This window comes from Stegostoma tigrinum, chromosome 11, assembly GCF_030684315.1.
Source record: "Stegostoma tigrinum isolate sSteTig4 chromosome 11, sSteTig4.hap1, whole genome shotgun sequence".
Classification (NCBI taxonomy): Eukaryota; Metazoa; Chordata; class Chondrichthyes; order Orectolobiformes; family Stegostomatidae; genus Stegostoma; species Stegostoma tigrinum.
The window spans coordinates 68,415,036-68,435,394 of NC_081364.1; the positions used below are offsets into that span (position 1 = coordinate 68,415,036).

Genomic DNA, 20,359 nt, shown 5'->3' on the forward strand with positions numbered 1-20,359 from the left:
TAAGATATGATTTGCATGCAAAATAACACTGTGTCTCAGTACATGTGACAATAATAAATCAAAAATCAAAATTCAAATCAAACGAAATCAAATCAAAACCTCAGCAGGTTTGGCAGCATCCGTGGAGATAGAAACAGAGTTAACGTTCTAAGTTTGATATGATTTCTCCCAAACTTGAAGGTTTAAATCACTGTCAGCATTCCGCAGGAACCATTCTGTTTGTAACAATCTAGTCCACTTCTCAATCACTTCTAACACTTCCTCATCCAGTTTCCTCCCAGGTCACCTTCCCATGCAATTGCAGAAGGTGTAGTATTCACCCCTTCCCTTCCTGCCTCCCTCACTGTCCCGATGAAGCAGTGTTTTATCTGTGCTCCTTTCAATCTAGTCTACTGCATTTGCTGCTCACAATGCAGTTCCATTATAGTGGGGAAACCAAAAACAGATTGGGTGACCACTTAGCAGAGCACCCAGCACACTGTCCTTGGGAATAGCTCTGGCCTTTCAGATGCTGCCCTTTCAAGACACCACCTTGTTTCTGTGCTGGGCCTGTCACAGGGTTCCAACAAAGCTGGAGGAACAACGCCTCATTTTCTGTTCAGGCACCTTACAGCTTCTAGGACCTAAAGTTAAGGAGGAAGTGTCGGAGGATGATGCGTTGTATCCTGAGGTTGGTGGGGTGGTATGTGAGGACTAGGGGGATTCTCTTTTGGCAGTTATTGTAAGGGCGGGGTGTGAGGGATGAGTTGCAGGAAATGCGGGAGACACGGTCGAGGGTGTTCTCGACCACTGTGGTGGGGAAGTTGCGGTCCTTGAAGAACGAGGACATCTGGGATGTACAGGAGTGGAATGCCTCATCCTGGGAGCAGATGTGGCGGAGGCGAAGGAATTGAGAATAGCGGATGGAATTTTTGCAGGAAGGTGGATGGGAGGAGGTGTATTCTAGGAGTCGACTCCCACAGCTACCGCCGCCAAAAGAGAATCCCCTTAGTCCATAAGACCATGTGACACAGGAGTGGAAGTAAGGCCATTCGGCCCATCGAGTCCACTCCGCCATTTAATCATGGCTGATGAGCATTTCAACTCCCCTTCCCTGCACTGTCCCCGTAGCCCTTAATTCTGAGAGATCAAGAATTTATTTGTCTCTGCCTTGAAGACATATAATGGCCCGGTCTCCACTGTGCTCTGTGGCAATGAATTCCTCAGGCCCACCACTCTCTGGCTGAAGAAATGTCTCCTCTGACATTTCCACCATCTACAATCTGACCCCACCACTAAAGACATTTTTCCATCCTTCCAGAGAGGCCACTCTCTCTGCGACCTCCTGGTCCGCTCCACACTCCCCTCCAATCCCACCACACCTGGCATTTTCCCCTGCAACCGCAGGAAGTGCTACACATGCCCCCACACCTCCTCCATCATCCTCATCTCAGGCCCCAAGATGACTTTCCACATCAAGCAGATGTTCACCTGCACATCCGCCAATGTGGTATACTGCATCCGCTGTACCCGTTGTGGCTATCTCTACATTGGGGAAACCAAGTGGAGGCTTGGGGACCGCTTTGCAGAACATCTATGCTCGGTTCGCAATAAACAACTGCACTTCCTAGTGGCGAACCATTTTAAATCAACCTTCCATTCCTTAGACGACATGTCCATCCTGGGCCTCCTGAAGTGCCATAATGATGCCACCCGTTGGTTGCAGGAACAGCAACCGCTTGGGAACCCTGCAGCCCAATGGTATCAATGTGGATTTCACCAGCTGCAAAATCTCCCCACCGCCCAATGCATCCCAAAACCAGCCCAGCTCGAGTCCACCTCCCTAACTGGTTCTTCCTCTCACCTAACCCCTCCTCCCACCTCAAGCTGCACCTCCATTTCCTACCTACTAACCTCATTCCGCCCCCTTGACCTGTCCATCCTCCTCAGACTGACCTATCCCCTCCCTACCTCCTCACCTATACTCTCCTCTCCACTTATCTTCACCTCTATCCATCTTCAGTCCGCCTCCCCCTCTCTCCCTATTTATTTCAGAATCCTCTCCCCATCCCCCTTTTCTGATGGAGTGTCTAGGCCCGAAATGTCAGCTTTTGTGCTCCTGAGATGCTGCTTGGCCTGCTGTGTTCATATAGCTCCACACTTTGTTATCTCGGATTCTCCAGCATCTGCAGTTCCCTTTACCTCTTCCAGTTTCCATCTTGCTTTCACCTTCACCTGTTCCATCTCTGAGTCCTCCCTTCATTTCTTGACTTAACTGTTTGCATTTCTGATGATAGGTTGTCCTCCAATGTCCACCACAAACCCACTGCCTCCCACAGTTACCTTGACCTTACATCTCCTCATACCCTGCTTCCTGGAAGGACTCCATTCCCATTCTCCCAGTTTTTCTGTCTCCATTGCATCCATCTTATGATATCATCTTCCCACAAAGATTAGGGACTGATTAGGAACTGAAATGAGAAGTTTCTTTCAAAGAGTTGACAATCTTTGCAATTCTCTACCCTGGAGCGTTGTGGAGTCTCCAACGTTGAACATATTTAAAGCGGAGTTGTGCTGATGTTTGATCTCTCAGGAACTCCATGGATATAGGGAGTAGGGAAGTGGAGTTGAAACCCAAGATCAGACATGATCTCATTGACTGTTGGACCAGGCTTAATGGGCAGAATGATCTGCTCTATTTCTTATGTTTTCTGTGTATTGTGGGGAAGAAGGACCTTTAGCAGTCTTTCTGTGCCACGCAGGAAAACTTCAGATATGCCAACCACCTGTCAGAAAATAGTTGAATCTCTCACAGTCAGATCTGGTGAGGAGGCAGGAACACAGCAGGTCAGATAGCCTGAAACATTGATGTGTCTGCTCCCCTGACACTGTCTAACCTGCTATGCTTTTTCAGCCTCACATCTATCGACTCAGGTTTCCAGCATTTGCATCCTTATTGTCTTCTGATAAGGAGGCAGGCCTGGTGTGAGCTGTGCAGAAGCATTAGAGTGCTGACACAGTTGGTGAGTGAGCTGCTGCATTAAAGGATGGGGTAACTCCTATTTGACTGAGGATTGACACACCTGACCTTTTTCCCCAAGGGCATCCGACAGGATCACAGCATCAGGAAAGCCAGAAAATAATGCACAAGCAGAGAACTGATGACTATGGACAATACCTGCTTGCGTTTCTTTAGTAAATGTCCTATCACATCTCTGAGATTGCTCCTCCAGGCTAGACTGCCAAATCCTTTTGATCCTGTCGTATGTTGCAACTAGAAAAAGAGCCAAGGCTAAGACAACATGGTTAAAATGTGGGATAACAAAGTGTGTAGCTGGATGAACACAGCAGGCCAAGCAGCATCTTAGGAGCACAAAAGCTGACGGGAAATAATCTCCAGGAAGAAGGACCTTTAGCAGTCCTTCTGTGCCACACAAGAAAACTTCAGATATGTCAACCACCTGTCAGAAAATAGTTGAATCTCTCAGTCATTTCTGGTTAGTAGGCAGGAACTCAGCAGGTCAGACAGCTTGAAACATTGATGTGCCTGCTCCCCTGACGCTGTCTAACCTGCTATTCTTTTTCAGCCTCACATCTATTGACTCAGGTTGAAGGGTCTAGGCCTGAAACGTCAGCTTTTGTGCTCCTAAGATGTTGCTTGGCCTGCTGTGTTCATCCAGTGCCACACTTTGTTATCTTGGATTCTCCAGCATCTGCAATTCCCATTGTCTCTGATGGTTAAAATGTGGGACCCATTTTTCCCACTGAACTGCAAAATCAGTCACACTTCCAGAAGAAACAGATACACACATTCTTGATGATGGGGTAGGACAATGGTCTGGACTCTGAGCCAATTTGAAGTTATAGCCCTCTGTGTTCACTGTACTCTGATCCAACTACAATCTTGTTTCCTCCCAAGATCTCTGTGAATTTAATGGCTGTCCTTACTGTGTGCCCTTTCTCCAGCTGTTCTCAGAGAAGACTGACAGCGGTCTGGGTGCCAAGCCTCCAATGCTGATCCCTGACTCCCGAGTGGGGATGTGTATGATCTGCTCAAGTGACTTCTCCCTGACATGGAGACGTCAACACTGCAATGCATGTGGGAAGGTAGGTCAACTCTATCATTGCCCTATCAGAAGCCACTTAAACTACTGCATGCATTTATATAGTGACTTTAACATAAGTGAAATGTAGCAACATGATTCGTTGGAGCAAATAGAATCTGACGTGGAACTATGGCTGGAGAAACTCAACAGGTCTAGCAGCATCTGTGGAGAGAGAAACAGAGTTAGCATTTCAAATCTGAATTGACTGTTTTTTGAATGGCCTGTTCTTCAGAAGAGTCCCTGGACTCAAATATAAACTTTATTTTTCTCTCTCCACAGATGCTGAGTTTCTCCAGTCATTCTGCTTTTATTTCCAATCATCAGCATCTGTGGTACTTTGCTTTGAACGGCAATTTGAGGCCAAAGGTTACTTAAAGAGGAAACTCAAGGCACAGTGTTGAAGGCACAACGTCATAGAGATTTATAGAGATTAGAGTGGGAGTGGTTTAATTCCGGGGTGCACGTGAGGCCTGATCTAGAGCAACACAAATATATCAGAGAAAGTGGGGCTGGGGGGAAGTTACAGAGATACAGAGGGAAAGATCATGAAGAGATTTGGAAATGTGGAGTAATGTTTTGAAAAGGAAGTGTTGCTTGACCAGGAATCAGTGTAAAAACCAAAGAACTGTGGATGCTGTAAATCAGCAACAAAAACAAAGTTGCTAGAAAAGCTCAGTAGGTCTGGCAACACCTGTGGAGGAGAAAACCGAGATAACGTTTCAGGCCTGGTGACCCTTCCTCAAAACTGGTTGGGAAACAGGATTTGACAGGGGTCAAGGGTGGTAGGTTTTTGGTGACTTCAGGTTTACAGACAGCAAAATATAGGAGGATTGGAATAGTTGAGTCCGAAGTAATGAAGACAGGAACGAGGGTTTCAGCAGGTAATGTGCTGAGATGGGGTGAAGTTGAGGAACTTCATACAACTGAAAATGGGTGGTCAGAGTGATGGAACAAATATGTGATTGGAAATCAGCTTGGGGTCCAATATGACCAAAGGATGTTGGCTAGGCTGGAGATTTTCGGTATTGTAAAGAGTTTGGACAGACTGGGGTTGTTCACTTTAGAGAGGAGGAGATTGAGATGTAGAAAATAGTTGGGATATACAGGAAGAAACTTTTCCCATTGATGGAGTGATCAATGACCCAGGGGGCATAGATTTAAGGTAAGGGGCAGAAGGTTTAGAGGAGATGCGAGGAAAAACATTTTCATCCAGAAGGTGGTAGAAATCTGGAACTCACTGCCCATCAGTGTGGTAGAGGCAAAACCCTCATAACATCGAAGAAGTATTTCGATGTGCCCCTGCAAAGCCAAGGCACAAGTCTAAGGGACAAATACTGGAGAATGGAATTAGATTAGTAATGCGTCTGTCTTGACTGGTGTCATGGTGGACATGATGGGCCTAATGCCCTTTATGTGTGTTGTAGATCTCTTTGATTCTAAAGTTGTTTGTCACATTGGATCAGCTTCAAATAGTTATCAGGGAGAGATCTGGAGCTGGTGGCAGGAAGCAAAGAAAATGGTTTTGATATTGTTTAATTAGAGAAGGTTTTTGTTTATCTGATATCGAATGTCAGACAAGCAATGTAACAATTTAGATTCAGTGTAAGGACTGATGGAGGCGGTGGCAGACGTAGGATTGGATGTCATTAGTGTACATGTGAAAATTGACAGTCTATAGTTGAAAGGCTTTGCCAATGAGATGCAGCAGGGGGTCAAGGACAATTTCATGGGGGAGCAGAGTTAACGGTACAGAAACAGGAAATTGAGCCATTTCCGATGATTCTCAAGCTATGATGCAATAGCAAGAATGGAACCAGGTGAGACCAGTCCCACCCAAATGGACCATAGGAGAGATAATAGGAACTGCAGATGCTGGAGAATTCCAAGATAATAAAATGTGAGGCTGGATGAACACAGCAGGCCAAGCAGCATCTCAGGAGCACAAAAGCTGACGTTTCGGGCCTGGACCCTTCATCAGAGAGGGGGATGGGGAGAGGGAGCTGGAATAAATAGGCAGAGAGGGGGAGGCGGACCGAAGATGGAGTAAAGAAGATAGGTGGAGAGAGTATAGGTGGGGAGGTAGGGAGGGGATAGGTCAGTCCAGGGAAGACGGACAGGTCAAGGAGGTGGGATGAGGTTAGTAGGTAGCTGGGGGTGCGGCTTGGTGTGGGAGGAAGGGATGGGTGAGAGGAAGAACCGGTTAGGGATGCAGAGACAGGTTGGACTGGTTTTGGGATGCAGTGGGTGGAGGGGAAGGGATGCAGCTCTTCCCCCCCACCCACTGCATCCCAAAACCAGTCCAACCTGTCTCTGCATCCCTAACCGGTTCTTCCTCTCACCCATCCCTTCCTCCCACACCAAGCCGCACCCCCAGCTACGTACTAACCTCATCCCACCTCCTTGACCTGTCCGTCTTCCCTGGACTGACCTATCCCCTCCCTACCTCCCCCCTCCCTACCTCCCCACCTATACTCTCTCCACCTACCTTCTTTACTCTCCATCTTCGATCCGCCTCCCCCTCTCTCCCTATTTATTCCAGCTCCCTCTCCCCATCCCCCTCTCTGATGAAGGGTCCAGGCCCGAAACGTCAGCTTTTGTGCTCCTGAGATGCTGCTTGGCCTGCTGTGTTCATCCAGCCTCACATTTTATTATCTTGGACCATAGGAGAGATGTGTTAAGCAAGTTGATTGTGGTCAATTTGTCAAGTGCTATAGACAGGTTAAAAATGACAAAGAAGGAAAGTTAATCCTTGTCAATTACACAAGATGCCATTTGTGATTTTGCTTCCATACTGTGGCAGGGGCAGGTACCTAATTAGAGGGATTTAAACATAGAGTTTGGGTGAAGGTGGCATTGGGAGGTATGATGCATTGAAAGGACGCAAAGCTTTGGAGGGGAAAGACTGGAGGTAGGACTTTTAGAGAGTAAAAGCAAATATAGTTGTACTCACAATCTCTCTGGTCTGCCTATTGCAGGTTATATGTCGAACATGTTCCAGGAACAAGTATCCACTCAAGTATCTGAAAGGCAGGATGGCCAGAGTGTGTGACCAGTGCCACAGGGAGCTGAAGAGAAAAGGTAATACCAGTATCTCATAGCACAGGGTTGAGGTGAGCAATTACTTGAGAGGTGGGAGTGGTGAGGGAGTCCTGTGATATGAGGGAGGAGCCAGGACACTGTTATGCTGGAGGAGGAAGAGTCATAGAGTCATAGTACGTACACAGGCCTTTCAGCCTAATTTTCTGGAACTGAACTAATCCCATCTGCCTGTGTTTGGCCTAAATCCCTCTAAACCATTCCAATCCATGTAGCTGTCCAAAAGTTCTTTAAATGTTGTAATTGTACCCACCTCTCCCACTTCCTCCGACTTTTTAATTATTTCACAGGATGAGGGCATAACTGGCTAGTCCAGTATTTATTGTCCATCCCTAATGGGTGGCACGGTGGCACAACGGTTAGCACTGCTGCCTCTCAGCGCCAGAGACCCAGGTTCAATTCCAGAGTTGGGCGACTGTCTGTGTGGAGTTTGCACATTCACCCCGTGTCTGCTTGGGTTTCCTCTGGATGCTCCGCTTTCCTCCCACAGTCCAAAGATGTGGAGGTTAGGTGGATTGGCCATGCTAAATTGCCCATAGTGTTCAGGGAGGTGTAGATTAGGTGGGTTATAGGGGGATGGGTCTAGGTGGGATGCTCTGAGGTTTGGTGTGGACTTGTTGGGCCGAAGGGCCTGTTTCCACACTATGGGGATTCTAATTCCATTTCTAATTCTAATGCCAAGAGGTCAGTTAAGAGTCAACCACATTGCTGTGGTTCTGGAGTCACGTGTAAGCCAGACCAAGTAAAGATAGCAGTTTCCTTCCGTAAAGGACATTAGTGAACTAGCTGGGTTTTCCCAACAATCTGCACTGGATTTATGATCATCATTAGACTCTTAATTCCAAGTTTTTTTCTGGGTCTCTGGATTAACAGTCCAGTGATAATACCACTCGGCCATTGTTTCCCTGTCATCTGTGGGGGGCAGGGGCGAAGGCTTGTAGCAATGTGAAAAAGCTGGGAGGGCACAATATAACGCATGGCCTCTTTAATGCATTCTGTATTATATACTCAAGCACTTGATTGTGTCCTGTTCTGGGTGCCATACTTTCGAAAGTATATGAACTCATTAAGGAGATTCCCAGCAATGAGGAACGTCTGTTATGTCACCTGATTGGAGCAACTAACTTTTCTTTTAACATAGGAACATGGAAATTGGAGGATTAGGCCATTCAGCGCTTCAAGCCTGCTCAGCCATTCAAAATGATCATTTTCAATCATCCAACTCAGTCCCCTTATCCTGCTTTCTGCCCATACCCTTTAGCCCGAAGAACTCTTATCTAAATTTTTCTTGAAAACATTTAATGTTTCGGCCTCAACCATTTTCTGCAACTGAGAATTCCACAGGTTCAGCCCACTCTGGGTTAGGACATTTCTCATCAGCTCGGTCCTAAATGCCCCACCCTGTATCTTTATACCATGGATCCCTTGTTCCAGACTCCACTGTCATCGGAAACATCTTTCCAGTGTTTATTCCGTCAATCCCTGTCAGAATTTCTAAATTGGAATATTGATTTCTAACAGATCTCCTCTTATTCTTCTAAGCTCCTCTCTCAAGTGAGAAGAGCGGGCTGAGGAGAGATTTTATACAGGTATACAAAACCAGAATGGGTCTGGACAGAGTTGATAGAAGGAACAGGAAAGAATTGATGATGTTGATGTAAGATGAATGGAAATAGAACTAAAGATTGCATGAGGAAACATGTTTGATTGCAGTGAGTGGTTAGATTCAGGAACAGACTGTTGGGAGTGTGTCATAAAGTGAGAGCGATCTATAGCACGCATCCAGTCTGCACCCATCAAAAATAACTACCTAACTATTCTCATCCCATTTTCCAGCACTTGACCCATAGCCTTGTATTCCTTGGCATCATAAATGCACATCTAAATACTTCTTCACTGTTACGAGGGCTTCTGCCTCTACCACCCTTATAGGCAGTGAGTTCCAGATTCCCACCGCCCTCTGGGTATTAAAGCTTTTCCTCACATCTCTCTAAACCTTCTGTCCCTTACCTTAAATCTATTTCCCCTGGTCATTGATCCCACCATCAAGGGGAAATGTTTCTTCCTGTCTACCCTGACTGTGCCCCTCATAATTTTGTACAGCTCAATCATGTCCCCTCTCAGTCTCCTCTGCTCTAAGGAAAACCAAAACGTCTCTGCAGCCTCTCCAGTGCTGTCACATTAATACTGTGGATTTCACACAATACTCCAGCAGTGGCCTAACCAAGAACTTCCCTGTCCTTTAAATCGATGTCTTGACTAATGAAGGTAAGCATGCCATGTGCGCTTTAACTGTTTATTCACATGTTCCGACACCTTGAGAACTGATGGACATGCACAGTAACATTCCTCTGATGCATGGTGCTTCCCAGAATCTTACTGTTCATTATAGAATCATAGACCCACAGCCATATAGCACATGAACAGACCCTTCTCATCCACGCTGACCAAGTTTCCCAAACTAAACTAGTCCTACTTGCCTGCGTTTGTCCCATAGCTCTTTAAACCTTTCCTATTCATGTACCTGTCCAAATGCCTTTTAAATGTTGTAATTGTACCTGCATCTGCCACTTCTCTGGCAGTTCATTCCACATACACATCACCCTGTGTGAAAAAAAATTGCCTCACAGGTCCCTTTTAAATCTTTCTTCTCACCTTAGAATTACACTGACCAGTTTTGAACTCCCCTACTCTAGGAAAAAGACCTTTGCTATTCATTTTATCCATCCCCGTCATGATTTTATAAACATGTATAAAGGTCACCCTTCAACCTCAACACTTCAGGGGAAAAAGGACCCACCCTCTCCTTACAACACAAATTCTCCAGTCCCGCTAACATCCTTGTAAATCTCTTCTGCACCCTCTCCAGTTTAATAATATCCTATCTACAGCAGGGTGACCAAAACAGTACACAGTACTCCAGAATTACTGTATATGCATCCACTGTACCCAGTGTGGCTTCTTCTACATTCGGGAAACCAAGCAGAGGCTTGGGGACCGCTTTCCAGAACACCTCCGCTCGGTTAGCAATGAACAACTGCACCTCCCAGTCGCAAACCATTTCCACTCCCCCTCCCATTCTTTAGATGACATGTCCATCATGGGCCTCCTGCAGTGCCACAATGATGCCACCCGAAGGAACAGCAAACTCATATTCTGCTTGGGAACCCTGCAGCCCAATGGTATCAATGTGGATTTCACCGGCTTCAAAATCTCCACTTCCCCCACCGCATCCCAAAACCAGCCCAGTTCGACCCCTCCCCACACTGCACCACACAACCATCCCAGCTCTTTCCCTCCACCCACTGCATCCCAAAACCAGTCCAACCTGTCTCTGCCTCCCTAACCTGTTCTTCCTCTCACCCATCCCTTCCTCCCACCCCAAGCCACACCTCCATCTCCTACCTACTAACCTCATCCCACCTCCTTGACCTGTCCGTCTTCCCTGGACTGACCTATCCCCTCCCTACCTCCCCACCTATACTCTCCTCTCCACCTGTCTTCTTTTCTCACCATCTTTGGTCCACCTCCCCCTCTCTCCCTATTTATTCCAGAACCCTCACCCCATCCCCCTCTCTGATGAAGGGTCTAGGCCCGAAATGTCAGCTTTTGTGCTCCTGAGATGCTGCTGGGCCTGCTGTGTTCATCCAGCCTCACATTTTATTATACTGTATTACCTTGCTTTGTTTGTCCTGTCAAAGCGTGATGCAGGTAAATACAGTCATAGCTTTGCAAAAGAGATAAAAGAAATTCTAGGAATGCTGGAAATCTGAAACAAAGCCAGCAATTATTGGAGAACTTCAGCAGTCAGGCTTGTTTTTATTGCTCAAACCTTTGAGAGGAGGAGTTGGGATGTTATGTTGACGTTGTACAGTACGTTGGTAAGGCCTGTTCTGGAGTGCTGTGTGCAGTCCTGATTGCCCTCTTATAGGAAGGTTATTATTAAACTGGAGAGGGTTCAGAAAAGATTTACCAGGACATTGCCAGGAACGGAGGGTTTGAGTTATAAGGACAGACTCGATATGCTGGGGCATTTTTCACGGGTGTGTAGGAGGTTGAAAGGCAACCTAATCAAGGTTTATAAAATCATGAGGGGCGTAGATAAGGTGAATAGCCAAGGTCTTTTTCTTAAGGTGAGGGAATTCAAAACGTGGGCGATATTTTAAGGTGAGAAGAGGAAAATTCTAAATTGACATGAAGGGTAACTTTTTTTTACACAGAGAGGTTAGTGTGTGGAATGTACTGCCAAAGAAAATGGTGGATGCAGGTACAGTTACAACGTTTAAAAGACATTTGGATAAATACGTGAATATGGAAAGGTTTGGAGGGATATGGTTAAAACAGGCAGGTGGGACTACTTTAGTTTGGGAACATGGTTGGCGTGACTAATGGACCAAAGGGCCTTTTTCCACATGGTATGACTCTACGACTGTAGGTCTGGCAGACTCTGTGGAGAGAAAGAAGACTTAACGTTTTGAGTCCAGTAACCCTTCTTCAGAACTATTAATAGTTATGAAAAAAAAGTGTTATACTTATCGAGGACAGAGGATGAGGACTGGGAAGGAGTGCGCAAATAGTTGGAGATGGAGCCCGGAGAGAGAGAAAAATAATCAGGTGGACAAAAGAATGGATAATGGATAAGCCAGAAAAAAACAAAAGATAGTGGGATCATAATTAGGTAAAAATAGCTTGCCTCCGCTGAAAGCAGCCCATGTCATTATGGGGCCTGAAGTGTGGTGGTAGGTAAAGGACATCAAGGAAGGTGGTCAGATTATCAAATTATTGAATTCGACGTTGAGTTCTGAAGACTGCAGGGTCATCAAGCAGAAGATGGGACGCTGTTCTTCTAGACTGCACTGAACTTCCCCGGAGCACTGCAGCAACCCCAAGACAGAAATGTTGAAGTGGCAAGCAAAAGGAAGTTTGAGGTCATTTTTGAGGAAGAAATGTAGGTTTTACACAAAGTGGTTGTCTAGTCTGCATTTCATCTCCCCAGTGTAAAGGAAACCATGTTACAGTAGACTAGAGAGCTTTGGATAATGAAGAGGGAGGAGGATTGCAGGGGAGTGTACCATGGGGGTGTGGGGTGATGTTGGGAGTAGAGGAGGAGTAGACTGTGGTGTTCTGCAGGCAATGGTCCCTGTGGAAGACTGATGAGGAAGGGAAGGGGAATATGTATCTGGTTGTGGCATCTCACTAGAGGTGGCAGAAATAGCAACTAAAAATCCTTAGATGTGGATGCTGGTGGGGTGGAAAGTGAGGGCCAGAAGACCCTGTTGGTGTTGTGGGAGGGAAGAGAAGAGGTGAGGGCAGAAGTGCAAGAAATGGATCAGATGAGCTGAGAGCCCTCTGAACCTCATGACCCAGAATCCTTAGTTGAGGAAAAAGATGAATATTTCTCAAGCCCCAAGCCTGCCCCATGAAGGTGACATCGTATGATATGACAGAGCCAGAGAAACTGGAAGAATGGAATGAAGTTTTTACAGGAAGCAGGGTGTGAGGATGTATAGTCAAAGTAATTAACTGTGGGAGTTAGTGTGTTTGTAGTGGATATTAGTGGCCATTCTATCCCCAGAAACAGAGATGTCGAGGAAGGGAAGGGAGGAGTCAGAGATGGACCAGGTGAAGATGAGACCAGGCTAGAAATTGGAAGCAACATTAATAAGTTTTTTCCATTCTTCATGAGAGAAGAAACCAACATTGCTGTCATTGATGCACCAGAAAGAGTTGAGAGGGACCCGAGTAAGACTGGAACAGAATGTTCCACATAGCCCAGAATGAGCCAGCTAGAACTGGGGCCCATGCAGGTACCCACTGGCACACCTTTGATCCGAAGAAAGGAGGTGGAATTAAAGGAGAAGTTGCTCAAAGTGAGGACGACTCCAGCCAGGTGGAGGAGTTGGTAAATGTGATGGTTCAGGCCTTTATTTCACAAAGAAGCTGAGGATCCTAAAGCTGTTCTGATTGGGGCGGGCAGGGGTAGGTGGGGTGTGCGGCTATATCCAACCCATTTCCCATTCTTCTGCTTCGACCCCTTCTCTTCCCTCCCACGACATCATTAAGGTCCTCCTGGTCCTCAGTTTTGTCCTCACTACCATCTACATATAAAAAATCAAAAGCTGCCATTACCCCCACCTCCAATAGGATGCTATAACCAGATACATATTCCCCTCCTTTTCCTTGCTGACATAGAAACATCGAAGAGAGGCGCAAGTGGAGGCCATTCGGCCCTTTGAGCCTGCTCCACCATTCTTCACAATCATGACTGATCATCCAACTCAATAGCCTAATCCTGCTTTCTCCCCATAACCTTGGATCCCATTTGCCCCAAGTACTATATTTACTCACCTCTTGAATACATTCAATGTTTTGGCATCAGCTACTTCCTGTAGTAATGAATTCCACGGGCTCACCGCTCTTATGGGTGAAGACATGTCTCCTCATCTCCATCCTAAATTGTTGGCCCCAAATCCTCATACCATGACCCCTGGTTCTGGACACACCCACCATCAGGAATATCCTCCGTGCACCTACCCTGTTTAGTCTGTTAGAATTCAATAAGTCTGAACGAGATTCCCCGCCCCCACCACCCCATTCGCCTGAACGAGATTCCCCACTCCCTCGCACCATTCGTCTGAACTCCCGCCAAAACAGTCCTAACCTGGTCAATCTCTCCTCATACGTCAGTCCCAACATCCCTGGAATCAGCCTGGGTAAACCTTCACTGCACTCCCTCGAGAGCAACAGCATCCTTCCTCAGAAAACGAGATCAAAACTGCACACACTATTCTAGGTGTGGCCCCACCAGGGCCCTGTACAACTGCAACAACACATCTCTGCTCCTGTACTCGAAACTTCTCAAGATGAAGGCCAATATACCATTTACCTTCTTTACCGCCTGGTGCATCCACAACCATTCCTTGACAACACTTCCTCCATAGTCCTGTTTAGTTGATTGTGCCAATGCAAATCTTCAACCCAACAGCCAATCAGCATAATTGCTATCTGCTGGACACTTCACATGGATTCCTTCCACCATTCTCTATTATCAACATATATACCGGCTTTTCCAAACTACTACCAAAATATTAAGAGATAACAAAGTCTTAGGATGCTGCTTGGCCTGCTGTGTTCATCCAGCTCCACACTTTGTTATCTCGGATTATCCAGCATCTGCAGTTCCTATTATCTCTGATACGAAAATATTAACTCTGCTTTCTCTCCACAGATGCCAAGAGGCCTGCCGAGTTTCTCCAATAATTTCTGTTTTCAAAAGACCATCAGGTTGTTATCCAAAGAGAAAGCGATTGGCAGAGTTTGGGGAGCAGGAGTTGGTTATTGAAGACAGCCAGCAGTGAAATGACTGGCAGAATGACTATATTCTATGCTATAACTATTATAGAGTCATAGAATCATATAGCACGGAAAGAGACCATTCAGTCCAACTTGTCCACCAACCAGGTTTCTTAAATTAAACCAGTCTTATTTTGCCTGTGCTTGGCCCGTATCAATTGGGTTGTGGAGTTTGCACATTCTCCCCGTGTCTGCGTGGGTTTCCTCCCACAGTCCAAAGATGTGCAGACTAGGTGGATCGGCCATGGGAAATTGCCTGTAGTGTTCAGGGGGGTGTGGGTTATGGGAGGATGGGTCTGGGTAGGATGCTTCAAGGGACGGTGTGGACTTGTTGGGCCGTAGGGCCTGTTTCCACACTGTAGGGAATCTAATCTGAACCTTTCCTATCATGTACCCGGTCCAAATGTCTTTTAAATATTGTAATTATACCTGCTTCTACCACTTCCTCTGGCACCTCATCCCATAAACACACCACCTTCTGTGTGAAAAGGTTACTCCTCCAGGCCTTTTAAATACTTCCCTGCTCACCATAAACCTATGCCCTCTAGCTTTAGACTCTCCCACCCATGGGAAAAAGACCTTGGCTATTCACCCTATTCCATGCCCTTCATGATTTTATAAACCTCTATAAGGTAAGCCCTCAGCCTCCTACACCCAGGGGTAAAATGTGCCAGCCTATCCAACCTCTGCTAATAACTCAAACCTTCCAGTCTTAGTAATAACCTTGTAAATTTTTTTTTGCACTCTTTCCAATTTAATGACATCCTTCCTGTAGCAGGGTGACCAGAATTGTATGCAGTACTCCAAATGTGGCCTTACCAATGTCTTGTACAGCCGTAATATGAGATCTAAATTCTTGTGCTCGATGCTCTGACTGATGCGGGCAAGTGTGCCGAATGCCACGGTCACCACCCTGTTAGCCATCCTCACTTGAACATGCCTTTTGAATCTTGTCTGCAGAATTAATGACAGTGAATGAAAAGGCCGCATCGTTGTTCACTCGCTCACCAGGCACTACCATCTCGTCAGTGTTTCACAGTTTCCACACATCCTCCCTCCGCAAACAGAAGAGGGTTCCAATGGCTCTGAAGGAGGTAGGCCAATCGCACAACACCTATCTCCCACGTGAGACTGACCCCAACAGGGGAGGGGGTGGCGGGGGGGAACTCCCTCAATGTGTGAGACTGATCCTGGTGGGGGGGTGAACCTCTCCCTGAGACTGACCCTGGGGGAACCCTCTCTCTGAGTGTGAGATTGACCCCGGGGGAGACCTCTCTATGTGTGTGAGAGACTGATCATGGTGGGGGGCGGGGGGACACCTCTCTCTGAGACTGAACTTGAAGGGGGAGAGCCCTCCCTATGTCAGACTGACCCAAACCCTGTTCTTTGCCTTCTTTTCTAATGAGATATTTGGTGCTTGTCAGGTTGAAGCCTCAGCCGAGGGAGTGTCAATGAGTGGATATCTCCAGAGGTGTAAGAGGAACAAGAGACATTGGAAGAAACTCTGGTTTGTCATCCATGAGAAGGTGCTGTACACATACAGAGCGAGTGGTGTAAGTACTGTCAGCACAATTCTCTTCCTTTACCCCTCTACTTTCTCCTTTCATCTCTCTTATTTCTCCCTTTACTCCTCAACTCCGCCCCCCCACCCGGATCAGGGCTGGGGCCTCAACTTCTTACATATCATATAAATGACTTGGATGAAGGGACTGAAGGTACGGCAGGTACATTTGCAGATGACACAAAGATAGGTAGGAAAGTAAATTCTGAAGAGGACATAAAGAGAGTAGAAAGGAACATAGACAAGTGAGCGGAGGTTTTGCAAATGTAGTTTCTTGGGATTAGCAATGAATTAAAGCCAACTGGGTAAACATACAAATCTTCACATACAGCATATCTAAGTCCCTGCTTTGCATACTCCAGCCAGATTCTATGTAAACGCATCTTACTTGGGTACTTGTGACACAAACAAAATGGTCAAAAGTTGACTTGAAATTCGACACATTTATTCATAAAGCATACTGAAGATACAAAGGCTGAATATTATCCAAAACCCTCTCTTTTGCAGTAAAATGTCCGATTCTTACATTAATGTTGTAATTGAAAGAGCAATTAAGTCTTTGTTACAATCCTTATCTAAATTAGTACTGGCTACCAGACTATGACAACACACTAACCACGCAGTCACACTTGGCCAGGCTGTGTAGTCAGCTCTGATGCTCTTGATGAAGGTTGGTCTCGCACTTGGTTGTCTTCTCTCTCTCTCTCTCTCTCTCTCTCCCTCTCTCCAGGTGGTTGGAGCTCTGCTGCTGGGTCAGTTCCAGTTTTCACTAAGGGGACTGGTTGCCAGGTGTCCCTTCCCTGCTGCACCTGGCCCCCAGCCAATCAATCTTCCATGTCAAGGTCCCTGCATTCCAACGGGATCCCCACAGGGAGAAATATAAAACTCAGCAAAGGAAGATAAATGGTTTAATTTGGAAAGGGAAAACAGAATATGAAAGTAAACTTGTGGAAAACAAAATCTGACTGCAAAAGCTCCTATAGATATGTTAAGACAAAAAGATTGGTGAAAACAAATGTAGGTTCCTTGCAGTCAGAATCAGGTGAATTCGTAATGGACAACAAAGAGATGGCAGACCAGTTGAACAAATACTTGAATCTGTTTTCACTAAGGAGGCTATAAATAATCTTCAGGAAATGCGAGGGGACAGAGGGTCAACATGGAGGAGGTATTGAAGGAAATACTTATTATTCAGGAAATGATATTGGGAAAACCTGATAAATCTTTAGGGCCTGATGCTCTGCATCCCAGAATACTTAAGGAAGTGGCCCTAGAAATAACAGATGTGTTGGTGATCATTTTCCTGCATTCTGCAGACTCTGGAACAGTTTCAATGGACTGAACGATAGCTAATGTAATACCACTCTTTTAAAAAAAGGAGAGTGTAAAAATGGGGAATTATAGGCAGGTCAGCCTGACATTGGTGGCGGGGAAAGTGCGCGAGTCAGTTAAGGGTGCAATAACTGAGCATTTGGAAAGCACTGTCAGAATTGGTTCTGGTCAGCATGGATTCACCAAAGCGAAATCATGCTCGTCAAATCTTCAGTTTTTTCAGAATGTGACCAGTAGAGTGGACAAGGGTGAAATCAGTGGATGTTTTATATCTAGACTTTCAAAAGGCTTTTGACAAGGTTCAATGCAAGAGATTAGTAAGGAAAATTAAAGCTCATGTTTAGTAAATAAACTTGCAATGTGTGATTTGAGCCTGCGTCAGGTGATGTGGGGATTATTGTTAGATTATCATTCATTTTTGATGTCATTTTTAATGTCCATGAGTAAAATGGAAGCTTTTCCGATGGTGTGGGTGGCAGTGACTGGTAGCACTTTTGCCTTAGTGTGTCAGGGAAACAGGTTTGATCCCAGCCTGGAGTGACTGTCCATGTGAATTCCCCCTGCATCTGCATAGGTTTCCTCCAGGTTCTCCAGTTTCCTCCAACAGACCAGAGACATGCAGGTTAGCGGATTAGCCAATGTGTGCAGGGTTACGGGGATAGGTTGGGGGAAGCAGTGGGTCTGGTTGGGATGCCCTTAAGAGGACGAGTGCAGACTCGATGGGCTGAATGGTTCCTCCCACAATGTAGGGAATTTTATGAACCCGGAAACACATGTCGTACTTCGGAAATGTCACACTTCACTGGGAATATTGTGCTGGAAATCAAGCCCTGTAGTCATCACAAAAGTTAAAAGATTTTAAAAGTATGCAATGACGTCCCAATTTACCTGATTTTTCAGACCCAGGTTGACACAAAAGCCTATTATACACACAGAAACAGGAGAAAAATGAGTTATGATGGAAGGAACACTGGAAAAGTAGTTCTATGGTTCTTTTTCATCATCCTTCTCTCTGGTTGCTGCTAACAGTTTTCAAGAGGGTCTCTGGCTAAATAATGAAAGACACAGCTATTCGGACAAGGAAGGGTTAAAAGCAGGCATGCAATTCATACAAGACTAAAATCTCTGCACGCATCCATTAAGTTTCTCTGACATTCCCTGATCAGTCTCAGAATATAAAGGTTTATACCTAAGTAGAGGAGTTCACACTGGCCAGGCGATCCTTTGGGTGCTTGATGTAGTCTGCCACTTCCACAAAGGTTGATCTTTGGCGTTTTTGCCCGGATCCTTCATTTTTATCACTTTTCCCTGAACTGTGGTGTCTTGGTTTTGTTGGCTCTGGCTAACCTGCCGAGCCTGTGTCCTTTCATTATAGGTTCTAGCCCCAGGACACTGGTAACATTATCTGATTACTCTTCCACCAAATAGGGATTTGTACCTTATGCCACTTCCCTTGCACTCCTCTGAACCGAGCCAGTTCCAATGGATTCCAGCACAAGCTGGGACTCAGGTTTCTTCTATTCACAAGCTGCTGTTTTTATGGGCGAGCAATCCCTGGCCGCCAACAACAAGAACAACTAGCATTTATATGGCATCTTGGCCAACAACATCAACTTGCATTTATATAGCAAACCAAGACAAAGCACTTCAAAAGAAACATAGATGAGGACTGGTGAGTAAGTGAGGTAATATATTTGTGGTTGCGTTGCCTGAAACACTACTCAAGTAGTGTCTCCCACCCATCCTCCTCCTCGAACCAAAAAAAAAGGTTCTGTGTGCCTTATTGGTAAGGTAACTAGTTTATTTTTTATTCTTTATTTTTTAAGTCTTGGGAATTTAGAATAATGGGAACGGAGGTCAGGGCAGTTGAATGTTCCTCCTGCAGAATGTGGGAGGTAAGGGTCACCACTAGTGTCCCTGCTGACTACATCTGCGGGAAGTGCACCCAACTCCAGCTCCTTGAAAACCGCGCTAGGGAACTGGAGCTGGAGCTGGATGAACTTCAGATCATTCGGGAGGCAGAGGGGGTTATTGAGCGGAATTACAGGGAGGTAGTCACTCCTCAGGTACAAGAAAAAGGCAGATGGGTTACGGTCAGGGGACGGAAAGGGAACCGGCAGGCAGTGCAGGGATCCCCTGTGGCCATTCCCCTCAACAATACCGTTTTGGATACTGTTGCGGGGGGTATTTACCAGGGGAAGGCAGTGGGGCACAAGTCCCTGGCACAGAGTCTATCCCTGCTGCTCAGAAGGGAAGGGGGAAGAGGAGCAGAGCAGTAGTCATTGGGGACTCCATAGTTAGGGGGACAGATAGGAGGTTCTGGGGGGGGACGAGAGACACTCACGGTTGATGTGTTGCCTCCCTGGTGCCAGGGTGCGTGATGTCTCTGATCGTGTTTTAGGGATCCTTAAGGGGGAGGGGGAGCAGCCCCAAGTCGTGGTCCACATTGGCACCAATGACATAGGTAGGAAGAGAGATGGGGATTTAAGGCAGAAATTCAGGGAGCTAGGATGGAAGCTGAGAGCTAGGACGAACAGAGCTGTTGTCTCTGGTTTGTTGCCCGTGCCACGTGCTAGTGCGGCGAGGAATAGGGAGAGAGAGGGTTTTGGATTCTTGGATAATTGGGGCTCTTTCTGGGGTAGGTGGGACCTCTACAAGCAAGATGGTCTTCACCTGAACCAGAGGGGTACCGATATCCTGGGGAGGAAATTTGCTAAGGCTATTCGAGTGGGTTTAAACTAATTCAGCAGGGGGATGGGAACTAAAATTGTAGTTTGACTATAGAAAAGGTTGAGAGTAGGGTGGTCCAAAATAAAGTTTCAGCGACGCAAGATGGCACCGGCAAGCAAGAAGTTGGTTTGAAGTGTGTCTACTTCAATGCCGGGAGTGTCCGGAATAAGGTGGGTGAACTTAGAGCGTGGGTTAGTACCTG

General features: G+C 46.2%; 1 protein-coding gene across 1 annotated transcript in view; it reads left to right on the forward strand.

The window, feature by feature from the left end:
- The window catches only part of LOC125460617 (FYVE, RhoGEF and PH domain-containing protein 5-like), a 102,308-nt gene that overhangs the window by 75,165 nt on the left and 6,784 nt on the right, over window positions 1–20,359 (forward strand). Inside the window, exons 15-18 of the mRNA XM_048548274.2 lie at window positions 3,946–4,086; window positions 7,061–7,163; window positions 15,495–15,628; window positions 15,959–16,087. Of these exons, the coding sequence (XP_048404231.1) occupies window positions 3,946–4,086; window positions 7,061–7,163; window positions 15,495–15,628; window positions 15,959–16,087 (507 nt within the window). The remainder of the gene's footprint in view (window positions 1–3,945; window positions 4,087–7,060; window positions 7,164–15,494; window positions 15,629–15,958; window positions 16,088–20,359) is intronic.